General features: G+C 48.9%; 12 protein-coding genes across 12 annotated transcripts; 4 read left to right on the top strand and 8 right to left on the bottom strand.

Annotated features, from left to right (window-relative positions):
- Nucleotides 1-339: 339 nt before the first annotated feature.
- On the bottom strand, nucleotides 340-1,793 carry V8C40DRAFT_207412 (uncharacterized protein). The gene is made up of 6 exons (XM_083212065.1): nucleotides 1,691-1,793; nucleotides 1,482-1,592; nucleotides 1,407-1,427; nucleotides 1,220-1,319; nucleotides 1,083-1,154; nucleotides 340-1,015 (listed from the first exon to the last, which is right to left on the bottom strand). The coding sequence occupies exons 2-6, from the start codon at nucleotides 1,560-1,562 to the stop codon at nucleotides 492-494; spliced, it is 798 nt and encodes a 265-aa protein (XP_083074380.1). The 5' UTR covers nucleotides 1,563-1,592; nucleotides 1,691-1,793; the 3' UTR covers nucleotides 340-491.
- A 2,211-nt stretch (nucleotides 1,794-4,004) lies between these two features.
- V8C40DRAFT_207433 (uncharacterized protein) lies at nucleotides 4,005-4,924 on the bottom strand. The gene is made up of 4 exons (XM_083212066.1): nucleotides 4,747-4,924; nucleotides 4,668-4,689; nucleotides 4,435-4,537; nucleotides 4,005-4,383 (listed from the first exon to the last, which is right to left on the bottom strand). The coding sequence occupies exons 2-4, from the start codon at nucleotides 4,677-4,679 to the stop codon at nucleotides 4,109-4,111; spliced, it is 390 nt and encodes a 129-aa protein (XP_083074381.1). The 5' UTR covers nucleotides 4,680-4,689; nucleotides 4,747-4,924; the 3' UTR covers nucleotides 4,005-4,108.
- Nucleotides 4,925-5,378: 454 nt separating this feature from the next.
- V8C40DRAFT_286791 (uncharacterized protein) lies at nucleotides 5,379-6,696 on the top strand (the record flags this gene model as incomplete). The annotated part of the gene is made up of 2 exons (XM_083222581.1): nucleotides 5,379-5,553; nucleotides 6,068-6,696. The coding sequence occupies 2 exons, from the start codon at nucleotides 5,379-5,381 to the stop codon at nucleotides 6,400-6,402; spliced, it is 510 nt and encodes a 169-aa protein (XP_083074382.1). The 3' UTR covers nucleotides 6,403-6,696.
- A 659-nt stretch (nucleotides 6,697-7,355) lies between these two features.
- Nucleotides 7,356-8,307, bottom strand: V8C40DRAFT_265067 (uncharacterized protein; the record flags this gene model as incomplete). The annotated part of the gene is made up of 5 exons (XM_083219610.1): nucleotides 7,356-7,504; nucleotides 7,565-7,780; nucleotides 7,830-7,926; nucleotides 7,981-8,151; nucleotides 8,251-8,307. 5 exons carry the CDS (start codon nucleotides 8,305-8,307, stop codon nucleotides 7,356-7,358), a joined length of 690 nt encoding a protein of 229 aa, XP_083074383.1.
- A 2,939-nt stretch (nucleotides 8,308-11,246) lies between these two features.
- Nucleotides 11,247-11,709, top strand: V8C40DRAFT_265068 (uncharacterized protein; the record flags this gene model as incomplete). The annotated part of the gene is made up of 2 exons (XM_083219611.1): nucleotides 11,247-11,388; nucleotides 11,447-11,709. 2 exons carry the CDS (start codon nucleotides 11,247-11,249, stop codon nucleotides 11,707-11,709), a joined length of 405 nt encoding a protein of 134 aa, XP_083074384.1.
- A 387-nt stretch (nucleotides 11,710-12,096) lies between these two features.
- V8C40DRAFT_265069 (uncharacterized protein) lies at nucleotides 12,097-12,762 on the bottom strand (the record flags this gene model as incomplete). The annotated part of the gene is made up of 4 exons (XM_083219612.1): nucleotides 12,097-12,389; nucleotides 12,450-12,569; nucleotides 12,619-12,679; nucleotides 12,754-12,762. The coding sequence occupies 4 exons, from the start codon at nucleotides 12,760-12,762 to the stop codon at nucleotides 12,097-12,099; spliced, it is 483 nt and encodes a 160-aa protein (XP_083074385.1).
- Nucleotides 12,763-13,256: 494 nt separating this feature from the next.
- Nucleotides 13,257-14,532, bottom strand: V8C40DRAFT_243128 (acetolactate decarboxylase). Its single transcript, XM_083215356.1, has one exon. It carries the CDS (start codon nucleotides 14,449-14,451, stop codon nucleotides 13,735-13,737), a length of 717 nt encoding a protein of 238 aa, XP_083074386.1. The 5' UTR covers nucleotides 14,452-14,532; the 3' UTR covers nucleotides 13,257-13,734.
- Nucleotides 14,533-14,778: 246 nt separating this feature from the next.
- V8C40DRAFT_243129 (uncharacterized protein) lies at nucleotides 14,779-15,641 on the top strand. Its single transcript, XM_083215357.1, has one exon. The coding sequence runs from the start codon at nucleotides 15,342-15,344 to the stop codon at nucleotides 15,615-15,617; it is 276 nt and encodes a 91-aa protein (XP_083074387.1). The 5' UTR covers nucleotides 14,779-15,341; the 3' UTR covers nucleotides 15,618-15,641.
- Nucleotides 15,642-15,963: 322 nt separating this feature from the next.
- V8C40DRAFT_265071 (uncharacterized protein) lies at nucleotides 15,964-16,398 on the top strand (the record flags this gene model as incomplete). Its single annotated transcript, XM_083219613.1, has 1 exon — nucleotides 15,964-16,398. The coding sequence occupies one exon, from the start codon at nucleotides 15,964-15,966 to the stop codon at nucleotides 16,396-16,398; it is 435 nt and encodes a 144-aa protein (XP_083074388.1).
- Nucleotides 16,399-16,588: 190 nt separating this feature from the next.
- V8C40DRAFT_243136 (Cupredoxin) lies at nucleotides 16,589-17,511 on the bottom strand. The gene has a single exon (XM_083215358.1). It carries the CDS (start codon nucleotides 17,363-17,365, stop codon nucleotides 16,796-16,798), a length of 570 nt encoding a protein of 189 aa, XP_083074389.1. The 5' UTR covers nucleotides 17,366-17,511; the 3' UTR covers nucleotides 16,589-16,795.
- Nucleotides 17,512-18,960: 1,449 nt separating this feature from the next.
- Nucleotides 18,961-20,165, bottom strand: V8C40DRAFT_207470 (CinA family protein). The gene has a single exon (XM_083212068.1). The coding sequence runs from the start codon at nucleotides 19,664-19,666 to the stop codon at nucleotides 19,124-19,126; it is 543 nt and encodes a 180-aa protein (XP_083074390.1). The 5' UTR covers nucleotides 19,667-20,165; the 3' UTR covers nucleotides 18,961-19,123.
- Nucleotides 20,166-22,808, bottom strand: V8C40DRAFT_207469 (HET domain-containing protein). The gene has a single exon (XM_083212067.1). It carries the CDS (start codon nucleotides 22,688-22,690, stop codon nucleotides 20,666-20,668), a length of 2,025 nt encoding a protein of 674 aa, XP_083074391.1. The 5' UTR covers nucleotides 22,691-22,808; the 3' UTR covers nucleotides 20,166-20,665.
- Between the last annotated feature and the right edge of the window lie 1,506 nt (nucleotides 22,809-24,314).

Here is a 24,314-nt window from a genome sequence, read left to right on the forward strand (position 1 = left end):
GAGGTGGATAGGTTCACTACGACCACGGCCTCGTTGGGCGTTCTGAACTATGGCAAAATTGTTAGTTTGTAGACGTCGAAAGGGCCATGAAGAAACATACCACGGCCAGTCCGTACTCCTTCTCCTCGGCCTCGTCCTTGGCCTCCTCGGCCAATACCACCAGAACCAGATCCCATGTCCATAACATCAGCTTTGCTTCCAGCAATAAGAAGTGGCAGTGAACATACGTGGTTGTTGGGGCGGGGGTGGGGGTGAGAGGTAGTGGCACCACTGAATTCGGATCTTAACTTGAGCTTCGGCCTGTCGATGTCCCTCCCCCTGCTCCTGCTCATCGGCCACGAGGGCGGGCCGGCTGGCCTTCTGAAAGATGGCATATTGATGGCGAATCCTCAGAGGCGGAAGCCTCCACGGCCACAGCTTTGGGCATTTCGATTGTCCCAAAGAGTAAATGACAGTAGAGGCAGTAGATGGAGGTATATGAAGTAGAGAAACTAGATGAAGATTGATGGAAATAGATATAGTAGATGCAAGTAGAAGTAGTAGACGGAAGTAGAGATAGTAGATGCAAGTAGAAGTAGTAGACGGAAGTAGAGATAGTAGATGTAAGTAGAAGTAGTAGACGCAAGTAGAGACAGTAGATGGGATAAGATGGAAGTAGAAGTAATGACAAAAAGCAATAAACTCCTGCTGTGGTTGAGGTTGAGGTTAAGGTTGAGGCTGAGGCTGAGATTGGAGCTGTTGAGGAGTCTGTCCACGTCCCATCTGAGCTTGCAACATCTGCGCTTGGTCTTGGTCTTGGGCTGGGCTTGGGCTTGGGCTTGTCTTTGCTGCCTTTGCTGGAGCTGGCGCTGGTACTGGTGCTGATCAGCCTCGAGGGCTTGTACTCCTCCACCAAGGAACAAATCGTATTGATGGCGCGATAAAGCGCCGCCATCAGAGCGCCCAACAATGCCCTGGATAAATGTCCGACGACGGTCTTGGGCGTCTTGAGCGTAGCCACCTCGGTGGCGTTGTACTATATAAGTAATGTATTGTTAGTTTATCATTGTGAACGGCAAAGACAACGGGAATAAGTTTCATACCTCGTCCTCGGGCTCTTCCTCGTCCTCTGGTATTTCCTCTGCCCCGGGGGGCCAAACTCCCACGACCAGACTCTAATCCAATAATATTAGTATTAGGTGCCTCTTTATTGAAACTGTAGGGCATTATAAAGACTTACGGTTGTTGGTTGTGGTGGTGGCTGGAGAGCCACCACCACCCACGTTCTCGGAGGCCCCGAGCGTCTCGAGCAGCTCCGCAAAGGCGTTCATTCGTCGGTTCTATTTGTATGTTAGTGTCAATGGTCGTGAACTGGCACTGGCCGGTAACCAGAGGGCAAAGATGTGTTGGCGAAGGTGGGAACGTACGTTGGACATGATGATGGTTTTCTATTACATTATGTTAGCAAGAGTCTTTCGCGCGGGAGAATTGGGCAAACTCACAAAAAAAAAAAAAACAATCGAGCTGTGAATGACTCTGGAAGACTCCAGAGTTGTCATCGCCTTTCTAGACGGGAATATCATTGCCTCAGTGGGCAGACTTGTATTCTTCGTCTCATCGGACGGATTTGTCAATGCCTCCTTGGGCAGACTTGCATTTGTCTTCGTCTCATAGGACGGACTAGGAGGGGAGGGGGCGAGGAGATACTCACCGACAGAAGCCAAGCCTTCACCAGTGTCAGAGCAGGACATTGTCATCTGCTTCTTGTTGGGTTCGGCCGGTGCATCGACGATGGTCCTTTTCATTCCCGATGGAGTGTCTGCTGGTTTGTCGTCGGCCTTCCCGAAGAAGTCGGAAATCCGCTTCTGGCCGGGGAGTTGGGTCTGTCGTTTGTTCTGACGAGGCATCTCGGAATAGTGGGAGAGGGAGGGGGAAAAAAAAGATAAGCTAGGCACAAAGATCATATGAGGGCTCCAGATGACTGGAGCAAAAACAGAAAGTGGTGATGTGAACGGGATTGTCAGATGCGAGACGCAAAACTTCCTGTGATGTCGAAAGAGAGAAGAGGAAGAGACGCGCACACGACACTTCGATTCAAAAGTTGCGCCTGCCTACTGACGGGTCAAGCAATTCCCAAATGGTTCCCAAATGGGACTAGCGTACGTCTTTACCATCCTGTTCTTGGATGATATGAATGCATTGACTGATACTATTACAATGTTCTGTCCAAGATGGTTTTACAAACTTCGACACCGTCTGACCTACCGGCGTCCTAACGGGTCGAATATTACATGAAATTTTGCCCAGTTTCACCAAGAAGCTGCCGCTGAGTTGCATAGTCCCCAAATCATACTTGGTGCTGTGAAAATGAAGAAAAACCTCCGCGAGAAAACTACGATCCAAGTAAAGAAGAAGGTATCTACATTCTACCAGAGGCCCGTCCATCTAGTCCTAAACGGGATTTCATGTCCAGGTACGTACTGGCGGACTAACCCAGAAGACGTCCCAGCGAAGAGTGCGTCGCGTCTTTCAGAGGTTTCTGAGTGCCCGTTGATTGCCTCCCAGAATTGCCAATGTGCTTTGAGCATTGGGGCTGCAATTGGAAAGCCAGAAACTGGCATTGTCTGGCAGAAATATGTGCAATTTCCATGCAATTGCACATATTGGCTGAGGTACAAATTGTTCCACCCAGATTGGGCAGCTTACCGTTTGTCCCTTGCGTTGCACGGTACCCGTTTGGTGTCATCCCCGGATCTGCATCTCCCCTGCCAAAATTTTGACAAGCAGCCACTAAGTCGCGATGGCGTAGACCGCCGTCTAGGGGCCGGCACTAAAAAGTTGGTTCATGCAGGTACCGCGCTTTTACGGTGGGCACTCTCCAGTGCTGTTTTCCATTTGCTGCAGCGCACTAACACTCTAGAACAGCTACTGAAGAGCAAACTCAGGGCACTACGGATAAGATGGAAAGCCTCGCGCTGGTAGAAAATCCTCACAAAGGCAAAAAGTGTTTCAAACGTTTCAAGATGGATCACATTGCCAAAGTTTGTCGCAACCCACGAATTCAGCGCTCCAGTATATTTTGCAAAACAAGTGGGATCCAACGAGTACGTTTGGCTTGCCGACAATGGCGTGTCCCTCTTCTGTCAATCTTCTGTAGTAGCACTTCGCGACTTCGGCTCGACGCCTGAGACCTGTGGGGGACATGGTAGTTCTGCAGGCAGCAATGAGCTTCGAGTGACTTTGGTATTTGTTTTGCTTTCAAAGAGGAGATATGTCGCTCATTTGAGCGCCCTAGAACTGCTGTTTTTTCTTTGTAAAAAAGGATTCACGTAACACTACCGAAACTCACAGACTTTCATGTCAAGAAGGATGGGCAAAACAGCAAAAAAAGGACAGAACAGCCGGCATTCGAACCGCACGCTGCGCAGACATGTCGAGCCCGACGAGACCGGTTTCCCGGGGTTAAACCACTCGGGTATCTAGCCATTGTCCGACTGTTCCGCCAAATGTTGAGAGAGGAATGGGATTTTTTTACTTATCAAGGGCATTGTCTACATAGGCTGACGTTGAGTACAGTAGAATGAAAGAAGCTTGAGGCTTTGGCCAGGGGACAGCGTTGTTTTTATACCTCCGTAGGATCTATGGGGGATGCTACAGGGATGCGACCCCACCAACCCACTGAGGGAGATCCGCTGGTTAAGCGTCAGCGACCCACGTACCTAGAGCTGTGGAGGCTTTCGCATCTGGGGTTTTACTGGATGTGGTGAGAATGGCGCGCTTTCGTGGCGCCAATACGCCGTCTTTCGGGAAGGGCTGACGGCCGATGAGCAACGGTAGCAGCAGGTACAGGCTAAGCAGCAGCATCAGCAGGAGCAACACCAAGTCAGCCCCAGCTCCAAGTCCAGTAGGAAGAAGAGTTGGATATGCAAATAGACGGTGTGAATGTGTCCACCAGGGTCTTTGTTCATTGGTTTGGCCAGAAATAAGCTTACTTCCATCTACTTCCACATAGCTTCATCTACTACTTCTACTTGCATGTACTATATCTATTTCCATCTATTTCCATCTACTACTTCTATTTGTATCTACTATGTCTACTTCCATCGATTTTCATCTACTGTCTCTACTTTCATCTACTATGTCTATTTCTATCTACTGCCTCTACTTCCATTCGTTTTCGGGATCTCGGACAGTTCACGCTGACACCTGATCTTACACCACAGTCACCAGCTTTAGGGCGGCCATTTCCGTCGCGTCTGGTGAACAATCGGAAAATATATTGCAGTAGTGCCAGTTTGTTGAATGCCAAAGAGACATGAAGAAACATACTACAACCGCCTCGGACTCCTCCTTGGCCTCTTCCTCGTCCTTGGCCTCCTCGGCCCATTCCACCCGAATCAGATTCTAATTCAACAACATTAGCTTTGGTTCCAGTAATAAAAACAGTAGACATACGATGATTGTTGGGGGTGGTGGCAGAGGCACCACCACGCCCCGCGCCGGCGTTAGCCGAAACTACGGCCACCATCTCTCGGAACGCACTAACAAGATTGTCGTTCTAATTATATGTTAGTGACACATCAAAAACGCTGGCACCAAACTGGAACCAGAAGACGAAGGCTGATAGACGAGTGTTGGTGGGTGAGTGTTGATGGATGAGGGTCGATTGAAGAGAGTGGAAAACGTACGTTGGTAGTCATGATTGCGGTTCTGTTGTATTGAGTTAGTGAAAGTACATATATTTTGAGGGATAATGGGTAAACTCACGAAGAAAAGAGTTGTAAAAATCGTCGAATCTATGTGGCATAATGTTAGTAAACTGGATACAAAAAGATGCAAGAATGACACGGCACAAAGAGGTGAATCGCAACAGAGAAGAAGACGAATGAGAAAGAGAAGAGGAAGACAAAGGAAGAGTTTGGGAATGCCAGGCTGTTGATCCAGACAAGGTGGGAATGTTGAACTTACTTGTTTGCTCGAGAGAGAGGGAGATAGCAGAGTAGAAAACAACACGACTATATACACTATGGTTAGTAAATTGCCACGTGATGACGACAACGATGATGATGTTGATGCCAATGATCATGATGGTTTTGGCCTTGATGTTGACCAAGATCGTGAAGAAATGGGGGGGGGTCTTACTGTAAATGATGAGGTTGTTGAGGAGAAGATTTCCCCAGGAGGTGGGCAGCCGGGGGAGGAGGGGGGTGGGGTTTTCAAGGCGTGCGCATCTTGGGTTCCAAATGATACCAGGGCATTCTATGGAGGCATGCTCCAGCGTGGCCGAGACAGAACGCTGTCCCGAAAGCAACTGAAAGAGGCCGTCAAAATGAGCATCGCAGCCCCAAGAGAGTTGGTGATGCGGAACGAACAGTATCAGGCTCGGCAGCATACACAAGATGCAGAAGAGGAAGAGAAACAGGAGCTCGGAGACGGTGGAGCTACAGCCAGAGCAGGAAGTTCTTTCCACCCAGAAGCAGCTAAAAGAAGCAATGAGAATGGACACCATGGCCCTAGAACAGCTTACCTATGTGGTAGAAACAACGGCGCCAGGCTCGGCAATAGCGACAGGGAGTAGCAGATGCAGAGAGAGAGGAGAGAGGGTGGAATGGAAATCCATGTTGCTAAACGTCTGTCAAGATTCAGCCGTTTGTCGTTCCTGGAGACACGGAAGCGGGTTCAAGTTTATCCTTGGGCATTGTTTGAGAGGTACCTTGGTAACTCCCATGTAGTAGCACTTCGCTGGGCTCAACAGGCACCTTCCACTCGTTTGCTCCCGGTGAGAGCCATCCGATGCCACCTCTTTGGCTTGCATTGCACCAAGCAACCTTCAATCTCATACACAGGTCGGAATGACAGTCTGTGCCGTTTGCCTCTCGTATCTCTGCATCCTGCCGGCTTCCGGAGCACAATTTGGCTGTCCCTGAGTAACACCTACGACACCTGAAGGCTAGGCATCGCCGAAAGAGCTGGCTCTGGCGCTGGAAACGGGGGCCATAGTGCCCGTAGAAGACCAAGAAGGCCAAACTGTATGTCTATTTCAATCTTTGTCTGCATGCAGTATTCGATATTAATTCTGTTCGAGCAGTCCGAGAACTTCGCGGGGAAATTGTTACTCTCCCAGAGTATAACGGACGCGGCAACGGCGATGATGGGACATTGTCCCGGAGCCAACTCCGAGAAGCTGTGAGCCTGGGGCTCATCGATCGACGAGAGCTCAGACGGCAGCAGAAGCAGCGTCACCAGCAGCGACGCGCCCAGCGGCGGGCCGAGTTGCTGGCCCAACAAGCCCAGCAGGCTCAGCGGCAGCGGCAGCAACAACAACGGCAGATGGACGAGCTGGACCAGCAGCTTGGAGAGCTGCAGTTGGACCAACTGGGTGAGAAGGAGGAAGAGGAAGAAGGAGAACCGATGGAGATGTAGGTACTTTGTTCTCTACCCAGTATGCAACTCTGATTCAAGGGGAGTGTGCGCAGCAATTGAAACGTGCAATTGCTACCAATTATAGCATGTGTGTATGTGGAAGAGCTTGTATTGTTCTCTATCTAGCTAGCTGTCTCTGTGTGTGTCCTCCTGGAGCAGCTGGGGGGCGGGACCGAAGCAGCAGCAGCGGACAGGGGAGTCGATACACATCAACGTGGTCATCGGCACATTTGCATCTACTCGATCATCATCTGCAACAGCTCGCGCGCTTCAGCTGTGTCCATACGAGTGGCTACACGATGCAGCTATATATTAATTAATATTCAGCAAGATGTTCGTGAGCGGCTGATACTCATCTTGGTGGCCGCACGCGTGACGATGGGCTGGGAAGAGCTGGGCAACGCAGGAGGACGTACAAGCCTATGAAGAAATACATATACATTTACCTACTACCTAGTAGATATATCTCCATCTACTAGACATATCGCCACCTACTAGATATATCTCTATTTACTAGATATATCTCCATCTACTAGACATATCTCCATCTACTAGACATATCTCCATCTACTAGACATATCTCCATCTACTAGACATATCTACATCTACTAGAGAAATGTACCTATACTATTATAACATAGTAGTATCGCCAGTTTTACGTCTTCCTTTTCCGCTTCTTCTTGCTTTATACTTATTTCGGGACAGGTAGGGAAAAGTTCGTAAGCTCAACGTCCAACTTTCAACATCATCTAGAGGGCCGAGTAAGATTCAATAGTCGCCGTACTAGTCAAATTGGCATATGGGACGAAAGACGAAGGATCAATACATGTAGTGATAAAATTCCCAAAACCAGCCAGAGTCAATTCCTATTTTTTTTTTAAAAAAAAAAAAAACAACACAACAAAGCAAAACCGCCACCACCGCCACCAGAAGGGTTGCCTGAGGCCGAAGCCTCACTCCGCCGTATCCATTGCGCCGGGGGAGGGGGGGAGTGCCGTCGCGGCGGCCTCTGCCTGGGTCTCAGCCAGGACTTGTTGCTGTTGTTGCTGCTGCTGCTGCGGGGGCTGCTGCTGCTGGGTCTGGGCCTGGCCCACGGCCAGGACTTGTTGTTGTTGTTGCTGCTACGGCTGCTGCTGCTGCTAAGGAGGAGCCTGGGCCGGACCCAGGACTTGCTGTTGCTGGTGCTGCTGCTGCTGGGCCTGGGCCTGAGTCTGAGCCTGGGCTTGGGCTTGTGCTTGGGCTTGAGCCTGGGCCTGGGCCCGGGCCTGCTGGCGTCCGGCCAGCTCCCGTTCTTGGGCTCGGAGGCCCTCAACGCCACGCCGACGCAGAACCCAACGCTGGTTCCTAGAGAGGGAGCCGTCGGGCCCCCGCCCACGCACTATGGCAAAATTGTTAGTTTGTAGACATCGAAAGGACTATGAAGAAACATACCACGACTACCTCGTCCTCCTCCTCGTCCTCTTCCTCGTCCTCGTCCTCGTCCTCCTCCTTGGCCTCCTCGGCCCACTCCACCAGAACCAGGTTCTAATTCAACAACATTAGCTTTGGTGCCAGTAATGAAAACGACAGTGGACATACGATGATTGTTGGGGGTGGTGGCAGAGGCACCACCACGCCCCGCGCCGCCGGCGTTCTCCCGGACTGTGGCGACCATCTCCCGCAGGAGATTGATCCTGGAAAGGGAGCCGTCGGCACCGTGAAATGATGTGCTCTTGGCGGTGGTGGTGGTGGTGCCTTTGCTGATAGTATCTGTAGTAGACATGTTAGTCTAATACTGTGAATAAAAGAAGAATGAATGAGTTGAGAACATACTTCTTTTCCATCCCTCCCCGTCACATCCATCTAAACGTCCTCATCAACGCGTTCATCACCGCCTCCCAGGAAGCTCTCGACTGCTCCCACCATCTTGACGAAGTCGTCAGCCTGGGCAAAAGGGACTTGGTTTGAAATGGTTGATCATAGCTGCATTGTGGATGGTGATCAGAAAAAGAGAGTTTGGCGGCAAGAGATGGACGAGTTGACAGAAGAGAAGGAACATCTGAGTCGGTCATTTTTTGGTGCACGTTTGGCAGGCACCTGGCGCGTCACTCCAACTGCCTACGCGTACCTAGTAACATGACTTGGCAATTTTTGCCTTCCCCCGGCTATGTGTTCTTATTATTTGGCAGTCAGCTGGCAGAAATCCGTATGGAAAATGCAGATGGCTATCAATAGCTGTGAGTTTTGCTCGCCTCTTGGAGGAAAACTTGTCTTCTTCAACAACATCATCATTCTGCGTGAGTCCCCCGTTCTCCTTTCTCCCTGTTTTGACTTTCACTTATGCCAGATATTCATCATCATTATTGACATCTACATCTTTTCTAACACTACTAAGCAGTTGACTGACAACAAATAGTATAGCCATGCTGTTGTCGATTTTTTTTTTTTAACTTGTGTCACCGTCACCACCACTACATCATCACCATCATCAAGGTAGCCATATCCAGTTTTGAGATGTAGAGCCCCCAGCTAATAGAATAGAACCAGAATGTCGGACAACAACCAGTCCCAGCAGCTGATGAGAAATTTGTTGGCGCCAACGGCGCGTCAGAGGGCCCGCCGATGTCGTGTTCGTGGCCGTAGAGAAGGTATTTCTCCTCATATTCCTGCCATACATATCCGTATTTCAACAAACTAATAACATAGTACTAGGCACTACTCGTTTACGTCGTTGGAGGATCAGAATTCTAGGTCACGATGGTCTTGGAAGAAACGGCGCCCTTTCTCTCGTCGAGGCACAACGCTTCTTTTCGGCTGGCCTCAGGCACATACAGCGGCAGCAGCAGCAGCAACGCGAAGCAAATGCTTTGGAGCTAGCCCAAGCTCAAATTGAAGCTCAAGCCCAAGCGTGAATGAGTTGGACGCTTGCCACTGTAGCTACTAAGGTATATTCCTCTAGTACCTAGTAGTTACTGCTATAACTATACATCTCTACCTAGTACTGTCTTCTACTGTGGCTATATTCCTCTAGTACTTACTACTATAGCTATATATCTCTACTATCGTCTACTATAGCTATTCTTTTCTACTACTTACTACTATAATAGATTTCGTCTAGTATTCGATATTGTTTGCGACACGGGATACTGGATAGCAAACTTGGTGCTGAATAGGCGTTCCCTTAAGAAACGGTCGACATAAGTTGTTGCGGTGAAAATGCAGACAATAAAGGAACTGCATAAGTATACAAGTATGGACAACTTTCGAGCACCAGCATCATTCTCCATTGCTTACGTTTGCTGCTTCTCCGAGAACCACTATCGCGATTGCACCCATACTCAGAAAAGTAAAACCTGCGGACAACTTTGTTGATATATCACCATCGCTTTGTTCGAAACACACAGCCTGAATGGACTCTACACGTTGGCAAGGCTGGTCGGATGATGTGGGAGTCACGGACGCATCAATACAGGTAGGTACCTACTAAGGTGAATGGGTATCCTCCAGCCTTCAATAGGTGTACTATTCATTTCGAAGCGTGGAAAATGGACTTCAAAATCGGTGGATGAGCATATTGCATGGACGTGCCATCTGTGTTGCCCAACGCTCTCTAGAGTCGGACTTGAAATGCACTGCACGTTCTCGAAGCGACGCGAAAATATCCATCTATTCATGGACCTCTGACGATGTCAATTCTTCCGTCTGTGAAATTTTCACTGCAACCTCGTACAAGCCATTAATGCTGCTCAATGATGCTCTTCACATGAACGTCCTGCGCCGGAGTTGGCAATGCCGTGGGTGACTAATGCCGCAGCTGCACCGACCAAAGACAGCCGTTCGAAAAAATTCAGATTTATTACGCCAACCACTTGTCCACCACTCGGACCGATGAACATTTGCAACTTCCAACATCGCAGGAAAAAATGGAACCTGCTCGCATTTCTGAGCTGCAAATTCATCTGAACTCATTTGTGCCGTTATCCGTGAAAGATCACGGCGTAGTACGCAAATCAACCCCAAGTCAGTTTGGCCGGCCAATAAAGTCATCTTCATTTGTCAACCAAGTACTCACTAACACCGGCATTAACCGTAAATTGATACTCGAATATATATGCGTTTTAATCATCCCTTTGCAGTGAATCCAGTTTTGCTGTGGTGGTAGTAAATTACAAGAGTAGAGTTCCCAAAACCACATGATTTGAGCACGATATCTAGGATGAATACAACATCATTGGCTTTTTCCCATGTAGCCTTAACATTAATTATATACATATCTTCCAGGCTGCATCAATTAATCCCGATTAGCCTAAGAATTACTCTGTTCTAATCAGTAGCTGCAGAGTCAGGTACAAGGGGCTAAGATTGGTGCTTCAAGATGGCTCTGGCTTGAACCGACGGTCGAGTGGTTGCCCTCTGACTGATGAAAAAGTGAGGTTGAAGTGGCTGTGAACTACAACTCGGCTCTCACTTTAGATTCAGATAGCTATGCAGTCCAATAACTGAAGTAAAACGTTGGGGCTGAACAGTTTATTCGCGAGCTTAATTAGTTCTTCACAGCACTGCTCTCTTGGGATTTCCTTTTCTCTTCTTCAACAACATCATCATCCAGTGTAAGCCCCCCCATCTCCATTCCCCCTGCTTCAATTTCCATTCGCATTCGGACATCCAGTAAACATTGGCATGATTTGGCAATTGACTAACAAGAAAGAGTATAGTCACGTTGTTATTTTTAAGTTTTTTCTTCAAGTTGTGTCAGCACCACATCACCATCACCATCACCATCACCATCATCACCATCACCATCATCAACGTAAGCTTGTCCAATTTTGAAACTCAGGGCCATTGGCTAATCAAATGGTGCCAGAATGCCCGTCATTGATCAGCTCCTAGAGCTGTTGAGAAACCAGGAGCTGATGGCAGCTTTGATGGCGCCAACGACTCGAGAGCAGGCGGCCGCTCGCCGAGGGCGTGGCCGAGGTCGTGGCCGTGGCCGTGGCCAAAGAGCAGGTATTTCGCTTCACATTCCTTCTAACTATATCTCAACAAACTAACGACATTGTAATAGGGCCTGTTCGTTTTCGCGGTGGGGTCGTGAGGATCCCAGGTGTTCGTCGCGGTGGGAGAGGGGGCGCTCTCTCCCGTAGAGAGACTGTGCCCACCCAGGGCCAGCAGCAGCATCAGCATCAGCATCAGCAACAGCAGGCTCAGGCACAAGCTCAAGCCCAAGCCCAAGCCCAGGCACAGGCACAGGCCCAGGCACAAGCCCAAGCTCAGGCTCAAGCTCAAGCTCAAGCTCAAGCTCAGGCGCAAGAACAAGAAGAAGAATAAGAAGAACAAGGACAAGGACAAGGACAAGAAGCTGGAGAAGGAGAACAGAGAGTCACCAGTTGGTGGTGATTTTTTTTTTTGTTTTATATTTGTTGAGATGAGCTATGAATCAAATTACGATGGCGAAAGATGCCCATTTTTGAGGCGAATACTCTGTAATCCATGAATGCTTCCATTTATTCTTTGAATCAGCTGATGAACTAAGATATGAGATTAAAGGGCGTCAAAACACAATCGGGAGCTGCCATACGTAGCGTATACGTTTGCGTCAAGAAATATTACCACCAGGCATAAGGATTGTGGTGTGGGCGGATGAGAAGGCATCACCAATAAACATAACTATTAATGATATCATATCACATGTGTATGTATACAATAACCCATACACTAAAGATCACCCCCTAATTGTTCTTCTTCCTGCTCTCGTTGGAGCTCTTCAAGCTGTTCCTGCGGCTCTACCATCTCTGGCTCTTGCTGCTCCTCTTCTTCTTCCGCTACTTCTTGTTGATGCTGTTGCTGTTGCTGGGCTTGGTGCCGCTGGTTTTGCATCAACAACTCTTCTGGGGTCACGGTGCCTATCCTCAGAGCTTCTATTAGTTGTTTACGGGACAGTGTCCCGTCGTTGCCACGCCCCGCAATGGTTGGTACAGTGACGACGCCGCCGCGAATTCTTCGACCCACTGTGAAAGCGTGAGTCTGGAGTATTGCAAATCGTAATACTGAGTCAATTGACAACATACCATCTTTCCAGGGTGCCGGCCGCCGTTGTCTTCGTCCTTGTCGTCGTCCTCCTCCTCCTCTGCTACCGCCACGGCCCAAACTCCCGGCGCCAGAGCCGGCTGCTGATGCGTGGTTGTCTGCTACAAAGATGTTAGCCCCAATACAAAGTATCAAAAGTGATTGACATACTGTTGCTGTTGCTGCTGCTGTTGGTGGTGGTAAGATCACCAGCTGCTTCTCCGTTGTTTGTCTAGGTTTGACGTATTAACAACAACGGACCAATACACGTAACGACAAAATTCTAATTGCAAAGGGAAAACGTACGGCCGACATGATGAGGATTTCTATTCAATTCAGTTAGTTGGGTAATCAGCGATGTGTTGATGATCACTGGGTTTGGCTTACAAAAGAGTTCCAAATGGAGATGATAGACTAGATTACAAACTGTTAGCAGGATATGGAGACAAAATTGTGAGAATGAGGAGACATAACCAAGATGGCAATGGAGACGAGTATGAAATAGAAGAAAAGGTGCAAGGCGCAATGATACTGATGGTAGTAAGGGGTTGAGACGGGGAGATTGCTTACAGTCTGTGATGATGATGTTGATGTTGATGATGGTGATGGTGATGGTGACTGTGATAGCGATGTTGGGAGAAGAATGCCCTCGTAAGTATGATCTGGATAGAAAATTTACATACGCTTGTGCATAAGAACCAGCATTTATCACTTTGGGCTGAGCCATAGCCATGCATCATTCACATCTTCAGAACAAACTCACTTTTGGGAGGACCATGACTGGAGGTGCCCCACTCCCCTCCAATTGGCATGATGATATATTAATGTATGAACTACCAGAAGAATTTATCATCTGAAGTGATTACTCATACAATTATAGCTACACTAATAACAGCTGTGGAGTAGGCGAATGGCACCTTGTACATCTCGGCGGGCTGTTGAGAGTCTACATGTAAGTTCTGAGTTTGCCGTAGAGTAAGAATAGGTCAGCGCGGCGGTATGTTGATGTTTGGCAATGCAATTCATCAAAGAGTTATTTAATGAAGGCACTGTCGAGAGGCGACGACGGAGAGAACTCATGATATCTATTGTCAATTTGGCTCTTGACCAGCCCCAAAGGCGTAAGCTCTTGAGGATGGACTGAAAGGCAGTCTTAAAATGGTCCATAACGAATTGGTAGGCCCTTGAGATAGAAATGGCCAATAGAAGACACATCTAATTTTGCTTCATGATAAATCCATTGCACACGCAACCAATTGTGTAGTAGTTGTATCAACAATGGCGCGCTCAGCCCTCTACCTTGCGTATCCCATCATCATCAAGCTCGAGGTCCGCTTCATTATATTCATCATCGTCTGGGAGCTGCATATGCACAGTGCTCATTATCGACCCAGAAAATTGGACTTCTCCCGCAGACTTGCAATCCAGCACATGGCCGCCGCGGTCTCTCTCGTCGGAAATGAAGTGTAGATGATCGCCCGCCACACTAACTCCTTGCAAAAACTCTGGGGATCGGAATCCAATGAGGCTTCCTCGGACATCGGTAAATTCGTAGGTCGTTTGGCGCTGGTGCAGCTCTCTGAGCTTCTCGTGCTTGTATTTCTGACCATCCGCGGTTCGTACAGCGACTGACTTGAAAAGGCCGTCCAATCGAAATGACAAATAGCGATTCTTGGTCTTTGGGAACAGTGTGGTCATGATGTCGGAGAGGTCTTGCTTGCTATCGAACGCAACGTTTGTAGTGACGGAGGGTTGAAAGCGCGTAACCATGGCGAAAGGAGCTACATCGTTACCGGTTGAAGGGTCAATCGTCACAATGGAGCCATCAGACTTCATCTGGTAGACTTCGTTGTCCAGGCTGATCATCTCCCCGGCCATCCGGCGAAATGTGCCTAGCCCATGGTCGCCGTGCGTGACGAGCTGGCTGTACGGGATTCCCGTTTCCCCAATGCCCTCCATGAGCGATGACACGACGGAGTACTGGTACAGCTCGTTGTACGCCATGGCTGAATATCTCTTCTTTTCGATGCTTCAAGTAGCGGTGATGGTGAAATGGGCGAGATGACGTCTCCCCTCCGTTGGGTTTGTCGGGCTCCCACCAACCGGCCGTTAACGGCGCCACTAGATTAAGGTTTCTCGTAAGTGACGGTGCATCATTCGCCGTCATTCGCCTTCATATGGGTGCACAATTAAGCAGTCCAATCACGAGCTCCGAACTAATGCAGGACATGTGCGATCCTCCCGTCTTGGCTACGACGCTAGCGGAACAATGCGAAGGCGGCCATCTCTTGTCTCGTGGCGCGATTATTGAATGGCGTGGCTGTTGATGCTGCAAAGTGGCGCTGATGCATCGGATTTATGCATTGCGATGTGAGGGTCCTGGTCAGAATCATTAGCGAAACGGCACAATAGATCAGATCGTCGATTGGATTCGTTGCACCTCACCTGGCTTGGGCAATTCATCGAGTTTCAATCTCCGGTAGGGACTCGAGAGGTTGAACGACTGTGATCCTGATCGTCAGCATTGCAGATTTCCACCGCAAAAGACATTCTGCATTCTGGTGTTGAGAACCCTGATGACCTGCGCATGGATCCGGACACACTGTTTCGCCGGTGCTTATCGCGCACTCTCCATTATCAGTAATCACTTATCGACTCTGATAACCGATAGGATCGCAAGGCTGTTCCAATGGTAATCCATGATAACGACGATATAAGCAAATCGACTATCTGCCGAAACATCCCTGGACTGGGCATTGTCGACATGGCAAGAGCAAGGACAAGGTGGTTTGTTCTGTTGCACGGTGATTGAATCCGGCGAGGTGCATTACCTGGGAGCTGGACAGGCAGGTGCCCAAGCACAGGATAACTTGGATATACGAGTAACAAATTGGATGAAAGGTCTGATGCTGCTGGTCAGCAGCGGGATATCATCATGTGCAAATTTAGCCTACATTGTGCGGTTCACCCACATCACAATTAACGCCGGTACAGAGGATACATTAGGTCTCGAGATGACAACACGAAGTGACGGAAGGGTCAGTCCGTTGCTAGCACTTTCAAAAGTCGACAATGGTCTCCATATATCTCAGTTAGCCAAAGGAAGGCCTAGATGCTACAGTGTAGCGGATGCATACAACGACACTAAATGTACTAAGGTCAGCTTGTAATGAGAATCGCGTTATCCGACCGCCGCCACCTAAGCAAATATTTGAGGCTACATATAGCTTAATAGAGTGTATAGTCACCACAACCACACTGTTTTGCTTTAGAGAATCTCATATTTGATCATTGGGATGCGCAGAGGCAAGAAAAGTGCTGAATGAAGAATCTCGGCAAGCGGATATCGGAAAAACAGGGAATTTGGTAACGATCGGCACACAACACCGTCATTACGCACAACCAATTCAACCCTTGCAACACCAATCTCAATGGCATCATGACGATTTCTACTAGGTATATTAATCAGCACAATCAGCCCTTTCAGGTCCATCTGGCATCCCACTATCAACAACAATGGCTCGTCAAAAAGAGGTTACCTGCCATCATATCGATACTCCAAGGAAGGCGCGGGTTAAAGGCGCTGTTGCATATGCACAGTTGCAAAAGCAGCGATATGGCATCGATTTCAGCTATCAGGATATCTTCCAAATCTGCCAAGTCAGCAAAACCCGTGGCTATGAGATACTCAAGTCGTCGTCTGATAGGACATTTCACAACGAATTCGAAGAGACTCGCGGCCGGAAGAAGCTCCTCACAGACGAAGACATAGATAAGCTTAAAAAGCTGATCTGGTCGGACGATTTTGAGGCTCGCCAGTTGACTTGGCCCCAACTGCTTCCAGCGGCTGGAATAGATAAACAAATCAGTCGTGCGACAGTTCGGCGAGCTCTTGGAACGCGACATTGGCGGAAATGCGTTGCTTGCCTCGTCGCGCATGAGCGTATCTGAGGCAAATGATGTCATAGCGATATTTTGGGCTTTGCCGAAGTCTAACCTCCGGTTATGTGGGGCCGGATCCCGGCTCTGTCCCCGGCGTTTGGGATTGGTGTTTGATGTTTTCTACAGGACGTCAGGAGATGAAAGCGTTCAAATAAGTCACATGTATTGTAAATAAGATGCTTTGAAATCATTCAGAAAATTTTTGAACCAATATGTATTGTGGTCAGGGAAAGTCTAGTCTATATAACTTGATGTGATATCTCCGTCGCTTGCAAACCCGCCCCGTAAACCGAACCCGAAGTGTACTCCCCATAAAGAAAATGAAAGACAAATGCCATGGTATATGATGAAATAGAGTGTAAATAAACTAACTCAGACACCGCTGCAGGGTAGTCGAGGAGCCAGCTTAGAAACCGCTCAGGGGGTTGGGGTTGGCCCTCTGGAAGCCGCCAACCTTGCCACCTTGGATCGTAGGAGGCACAATACTGACGCCAGTACCAGCTGCGATGGTCTTCTGGTTCGCAAGAGTCTTATCTCCGTTAAAATCCTGGTTAATTACGCCAACCATTTGACCAGTTTGACAATGGTTGCCCTTGGTTTGAGGGCAGTAGTACCAGATGGGAGAGTTGTCGACGACGGTGATCTGGTAGACGTTGGGGTTCTGGCCCTCAGCAGTGACAAAGTTGAAGCCGGCAAAGAAGCCAGTGCCATCAGCAAGGGGCTTGCAAGGATGAGCAAAGTCGGACTGAGCCAGGGAGTGGTTGGCAGCAGTGAAGTGCCACTCAACAGTGTCACCGATCTGAGCAACAACGTTCTCAGGGTCGAAATGAAGTCCACCGCGTCCAACGACGACGGAATGGGTCACACCAGTGAGGAAAGTACGGGAAGGAAGCATGTTGCCTTCGGTAGGAGTGGGAACAGCAGACACGCTGGCGACGGCAGCGGCCAAGATGGTGAAGATGCTGGAAGCGTACATTTTGAAGTTTGTGGGGTGAAAAGAAGATGCGGAGAAGAGATTGTAGTGAGTAATTAATTAATATTTCAATGGAAGTAGTTGTCGAAGAGAGAAGTGTGAGTAAAGGTGTGAGAGAGTAGTTGTGTTGTTGTGATGGTTGTTTGTTGTGATGATGAGAGAGTGTGATGCTTCAACGGAACTACACTTCCTACTTATACATAGTTTCGATCCAAGCTCTCTCGTGCGTTCCAAACCAACATCGTGGCTAAATTTGCAGTTTGTCCAGTACAGCCTCTCGGTTGCTATCCTAACCGAGCAAGGTGCTAGTCAGTTGGTCATCTTGGGCATTACCAAATCCACCCGCCTCAGCACTAACATCGCCATCTTCCGAACCTCTAGCTGCGCTGGGTTGAATCGTGATTGGGTGTTTTACAGAACCATCCCAATTTTAGGTCGTTAGCAAGACTGACCAACACGCCTGGGCTTGGGGCTGTCAGCACCATAAAGGAGCTAGCTTGAGCTTGCGCCGCCACCGGCTTGGGCTAGTTCCGTCTTTTCAATAAGCTAATTGCTGTCAGCCACATCACAGCTGGTCCTATTATTAGGAACAGCGTACTTAGTAAGGTGTCGAGACCTTGGACTATGAATAAAACACCTGCGATGGAGACAACGACGCCAATCTCATTTGACAAACAGCCACAAGTGCGTTCTAGCTGCATACAGCTACAGCTCTGGCAGTAAGCTGGCATGGGGAGCTATTTGCATTGTTTTGTTTTGTCTTGCTTGCTTGATGCCGCACCGCTTTACAAAGCATTTCTAGGAATAGACACGAGAGGATGCGAGGAAAACGCAATTTTACTCAACATTGTACAAACTCGACCAACATGCGTCGCTATTGCTTGGCCGAATCCTTCCAAGTTACGGTGTACAGCCAACCGCTTCAGGAACACATTTTTTCTGTACCGCTTCAAAAAAAAAAAAAAAAAAAAAAAAAAAAAAAAAATAGAAACAAAAAGCTTCAATCCTGAAATGCCCTTCTACTTTCGTGATATTACCTCTTTTGGTCGCGACGTCATACCGCCCGCCCAGCTCCTCGGGTACCTTTTGAGTGGCGCCCAAACATCGACAAACATCTACAGCTTCATCCAAGCCCCCGAATCTTAACCGGCTTACCCACGTGGAGGCACAACACAAGTGCTGACCCCGGAGTTTACAGAGTTTTTTTGTTTCGTTTCTTCGGTTCTTAATCTAGAGCATAAAAAATCAGGCCACATGCTAGTCTCATTACAGTATTCTTCCCTAGAACTGCCATTGCTGTGCTTGGAAGTGCTGACGCCTGACTCGGAGCTTTCGCCTTGTGGAGTAGCTTTGTGCCTTGTGTGTCTATGCAAACAAGATGTCTGCTGCGTCTTTGCCCAAAGCATCTGCAAATACGATAAGACAGCCATTTTAGCGCCTGTGCTACGAGGGAAAGAGGTTAAATAGTCCGTCGGGGATGGATGGGAGATGCAGCCACAAACGCGGAGAGATTTCGCTGTGCGCTGCAGCAAGGCGGAATGCCAAAACGCCTGATCCTACCCAAAGGATGACCGCCCAGCCGCCATTTGCGGAAGCAGACGCAGGTCACTTTGCGGAACGAGATTGGCTTGGGCACTGATCTCGGGCTGATACCCTTGTGGTTGTATTCATGCTATGGTAATAAGGTACACTTGATAAGGCAGCCAATCATGCTCATGCCCAGGGCATCCTCCCTACAGGGCGAACCCGTACAATTCTTGACTAGTCGTGTGGGATTGCGCTGACCAATTCCCGCAATCGATGCAACGCTTCAATAATTGTTGCTTCGCGGATTTGTTCTCTTGCTCCTGGAAAGTTGAACGGTCCCCAAGCACGAGTGCCAGATGGTCCAGCGATTCCAATATACACCATGCCGACCGGTTTGTTGTCTTGAGTCCCAGGACCGGCAACACCTGTCGTGCCGATCCCCCACGTTGTCTCGTCGCCGTCAATGTTCGTGATTCGGCGAGCTCCTTCTGCCATTTGCTTCGCAACATCCGCGTGGATAACACCTTCAAGCGCAATGAGGCCGCCATCAACACCTAAGAGCTTTTCCTTGAGAGGCGTCGCATACGAGACAACTCCTCCTCGAAACACGGTGCTAGCACCCGACACAGAAGTAATCGCTGCCATGACGCCGCCGGCTGTCAAAGATTCGGCTACTCCAAGAGTTTGATCAGCGTCCTTGAGCTTCTTGACAAGGTCGGATGCAATATCGTACACGGTTTCCGTGCTACGTTGGACTTTTGGCGACACAGGCTCCATGCTTGTCGATCAAATAGCTGAGTGATGCAAATTGAGTGATTGAGGTGAACAAGATAGTTTGGGACGGGTACTCTTCTAACAAGCAGTGTCTTCTCTCGGAAATCATTGCAACAGGTTTTACCACCGCCTTTATACAAGACATTCGCATCTCGAAGAACGGAGTTCTAAGGGCAGTTTGCTGGACTTGCTGCTGTTGCCTAAAGGTCTCTCTATTCTCACCTCATTCTCTGATACACGTAGCCACAAGAGGGCCAGTATCCTGCCGCCTAAAGATATGGATTTGCTAAGCAGAGCCCCAAAGTTGCTAAACAGCATCTCGTGTCCCCAGTTTAATAATGATAACAACACATGTTCATAGTCTTTTCCTCTCAAAGCCCTTGTCAAGCGGCGATAACACCTTCAAGCAAGTTTAACAGCAACACAGAATTCCGAGCAGGAACTCCATCTTGTGATTATAATAGCCCACTAGGACTGGAAAGTCGACCGCTGGAAGGCGAACAAGCAGAGGTCAGAACAAGCGAGACCGCAAAATAAATAAGGGCATACATTTCAGCGGTATAAGCACCTGATCAGCTCATCAAGTGGTGCTTTTGTAAGGGAGCCCTATTCAGCCAGCACCCGAATTTTATAATAACTATACTAGCATTTACTTCAAATATATAGATAGAGTAGCAGATACTACAGAAACATAGATATAATACCAGATACTCCAGAAATATAGATATAACAGTAGATACCTGTACTTAAAAAAACAAGCGTATAATTTAACGCGCGGGTGCTTGAAATCTTTGAGGTCTCGGTTTTTCTGTCCTCCGCTTGGCGGGGTCTGCCTCGCCTCAGGCCTTGTTCAACTTCCGGCAGGGAGACATCTAATCAGATTAGGCAGACCATCTTTCGAGGGTCCTTGTACGGTGTCACTGCATTGTATATGTAAACACTCGAGGCTTGGCACGATTTCAGCCTTCAATTCGCTCTTTATATGCATATGCCAACCTGTCCTTACACTAGGGTAAGTTGCTGCCTCTCAGATTGACTCATAAACACGTCAAGTTCGAAACACGTTGCGTTTACTCCTATCCTTTCGTACTGGAGAGGTGTCCCATTAACATGGCGCAAGAGGAGGAGGTGCGTCGTAATAGTCTCAGCGCTCTCCTCCGACTCGTCCCATTCGGAAGAGGTTGTTCGACCAAAGAGTAAACACAGAACTTGTGAGCCAGAGGGGACAAATCCTTTCCCGGGTACGTCCAACTTGTAGTCCGGGTTAAAAGTGGCAACTTGTCCCCCAATCTGCAGCCCATAATCTTCCGTAGCTCTACTGTCAGTCAAAATGCTGGACGTAGCCGAGGCATCTTTTTGTGACTCCGAGATGCTTTTCCATTCTTGACCGTGGTATACAATGCCGGAAGCAACGTGTCCGGAGAGCGACACCATCCCGCTCACCACATCGCCTAAGAGAGGATCACCAGAGTACTGCACATCGCTTCCCAGGAACTCAATGCCTTCCAGAGATACTTGCCAGCACTCGACACCTCCAGACACGGATGCCCATGACCAAGTTGGCATACGCATATCAGGCCGTGGGTGACGGGGAGGCTCGCTGAGATACCAGAAGAACGTCTCTTCAAGCTCCTTGTCCCAGAACCCACAGAGATACTCTGCTGCATCGTAATCTTTTGCTGATGCAATCGCCTTACCAATACCTGCCAAAGCTGGAAGTCTATCGCTCATGACCGTAAGCGGACGCTTAGCATAGCCTTTAATCACCTGGGACCATGCTTTTGATGCGGGAGATCGCTTATACCAGTCTCGAGCGCCGAAAATGCGCGTATTGTTGTCATACCAGCCGCATTCGCACCGGGTTTCCTCAAAGCATTCCCAGATGAGCTCGTTTTGCGTAAAGTGAAGCATGCGGCGTGACAACAGCTGTTCTTGATACACCCAGCCACGGTTCAAGAGTGGCCATTCAAAGTCTGGATTCTCGGCGGCCATGGTATCGGCGCTAGATTCGATGCCGAGCCAGGTGAAGTGATGCTTCCTACGACGTATAAAGATGGATTGGCCGTCTATTTGGGCGACATCTACACATACTTCCTGAGGCGTGCTGTGATCTCGAAAGAGATTTTGGTCGGGCTGGTCGCACCACGAAGCCGCCACAGTAAGTTCAGCGTTTGTATAGATGGAGGCCATCAGCGCTGCCTCTCGTTTCCAGTCGTCTTTGTCATCTTGAATGATGCACAGGCAATCAATCCATATGTATTCGATGCCTAGTCGACGTAGTACAAGTACGACATCCTGCATCATCCGAGGCAGATATGCTATAGGCATGCCATTCTGCTTCCGATCCAGAAAGTTGGACATTAAGAGAGACTTGGCCGGCGTTTCTTTTGTCCACCTATGGCTCAAGGCGGCGTAGGGTACAGGAGCCGGCTTCTCGACGAGCTCGAGGATATTACTGTCTGTCCGGCTGTCTCCTAGATAGAGTAACCGATTAGGCACAAACTCCGCATCGCTGACTCGACACTCTCCATGAGAAGTCCGACACTCCGTTAGCCACTTTGCTGCCTGATCGAGAGCCTCGCTGTCTCCAGTCGTGCGTGAGAGCTTGTAGCCTCTGCATAGCACGACGTGCGGTGAGGGATCATCCGCAAAAAACACGGGCCTGTCCAACGGCGCCTCGCTACTACAAATCTCAAAGACTTGGCCGGTACCATCGGCACTTGAAATCTCCAGAAGTGGGCTCCCCGGTGAGTTCAGGTGTGGCTCCCACCTTGCCACTTCGAAGCCAGCGACTCCAAAGCTCTCAAATGCCGAGGCGAGAGCCTTGCACCGATCACAGCCGCGTTTGGAGGATTTGATTAAATCTGTAAAGCTAAACTCGTGGTCATCGCTCTCTGCAAACGCGTACTCGTACCGGCCGCCTATGTCGGATGAGAGTGATTTAGCCGTCGGATTGAGCTCGAAGAGACAGGCACCGCACCACTGCCGTTCTTTCTTCGGCAACAAAGACTTGAACAAATCGAGCATGGTTTCTGATGTCTGTCTGTATCCGGACTTTCACACCCAATGAGAGACAATCGTCCCAGTGACAGGGGGCTGCAGTGGAAAAGTCTTCGGAAAGGGGAAATGGAGGGGCAAAGGCTTTTTCTTTTTCTTTTCCGAGTTGCCTTTTACTGTAGGGCGTCGAAGAACGGCGTCTGACAGCGCGCTGAGCACTACTCCGGATTCGACATGTAGAGAGATGTTGACAATTGATCGGGGTTATGCGAGCGCTCTACAGGCGATACCGACTCGCGAGGAGTTTTAAACGCCGAGGTGCAAATCCTAGACGAATAGTAATCGCTTCTCTAGTGCAAAAAAGGCTTCCTCTGCTGACGCCCTCGATGTGAGCGCGCTTGCGATGTTACAGGGGGGCTGAGCGAACGATTATCCCATATTAAGGGGGCTAAACTAGGCACGGAAAAAGGATCACCATAGGCCATTCCGGAGCTTGAGCGAAAAGACACTCGTGGACGTATCCGTTTTGCACTGATTGGCCAATCCTGCTTATGCGTTTCATGGCATGACCTACAAGAGGTGCAAACCGCGACGAGTTTGGATTGCCGAACGAATACACGGCTTATTTTGCTGATGACAGCCACGGATGCAAATTAAGGTCCTTCTGTCTTTGGAAATCCGCACGTATGACCATGGCAAGACCTGCAAAATAAGATGTAAATGCACTTTTGTAGGCGCGTCGTTTCCATCGCGCGCGCGTAAGTGTCTGCTCTGGGAGTAACAGTCTCTATCTGTACACGTACATGTATCCGGAGAAAACCTAGTCCAGCAAAGTCTTATGGTTACGAAAGCTATGACTCTTCATGAGCATTCATGATCAAGGAGAGTTCTACTTAAGCATAATGAGTATGTTGTATTTTGACCAGCATCGAACTGCCGAATCGTGCCGTTGCGGGAATGCCTAGGGCGGGCGTTGTAAGCATGGATGGAGCAGCCTCTAGCGGCTGACGATGGGATTTGTATCGCAAGATTTCCCGTTCGTGAGAACCCCCTACCCTATGACAGATATGATTACGTCGTTTGCAAAGAAAAGTAAACAAAGATTTCGCCCGTTAATGTGTTCATGCCCTTGTTCGGGCTCTAGCTTTGCTGGGCAATATTTTCCGACTTTCTGCATCAAGATAAGGCTCGTTGAAGTCTAATCGAATACGATATTATCAGTTGAAGAGAGAATGATTCTTGATTTGAATTCTCCCCTGAACGACCGATGGTTTAGGCAGAAACATTCTGGGTGCCGACGCTCCGCATGTATAAGACGCATGTCTAATATTTTCATATGCTTAGCTGCTAGCTACCTGAGCTTATTATGCAGGCCTGCATGTTCCGATACAACGTGGCAGTGCCATCCTGCCGTCATGAGGGTTATCACCAAAGCCGGCATCTTAGCTGGCACCGAATAGTCTGAGGACTGCTTCGTATACTAGACAATATACAGCAAGTGATATGCGAAACGCCCGGCAAGCGGCATTGGCTGTGCATAGTCAGCCTCTCGCGCTTCAAGGGTTAATTTTCCGGTAGGACGAGCGCGTCTGACACTTCACACCATCAAGGTAGCTCACCTGAGGTTGAAGTGGTCGTGGCCGTCAGAGCTGAA

This window comes from Trichoderma camerunense (genome assembly GCF_050948025.1).
Source record: "Trichoderma camerunense strain CBS 138272 chromosome Unknown V8C40scaffold_7, whole genome shotgun sequence".
Taxonomy (NCBI): Eukaryota; Fungi; Ascomycota; class Sordariomycetes; order Hypocreales; family Hypocreaceae; genus Trichoderma; species Trichoderma camerunense.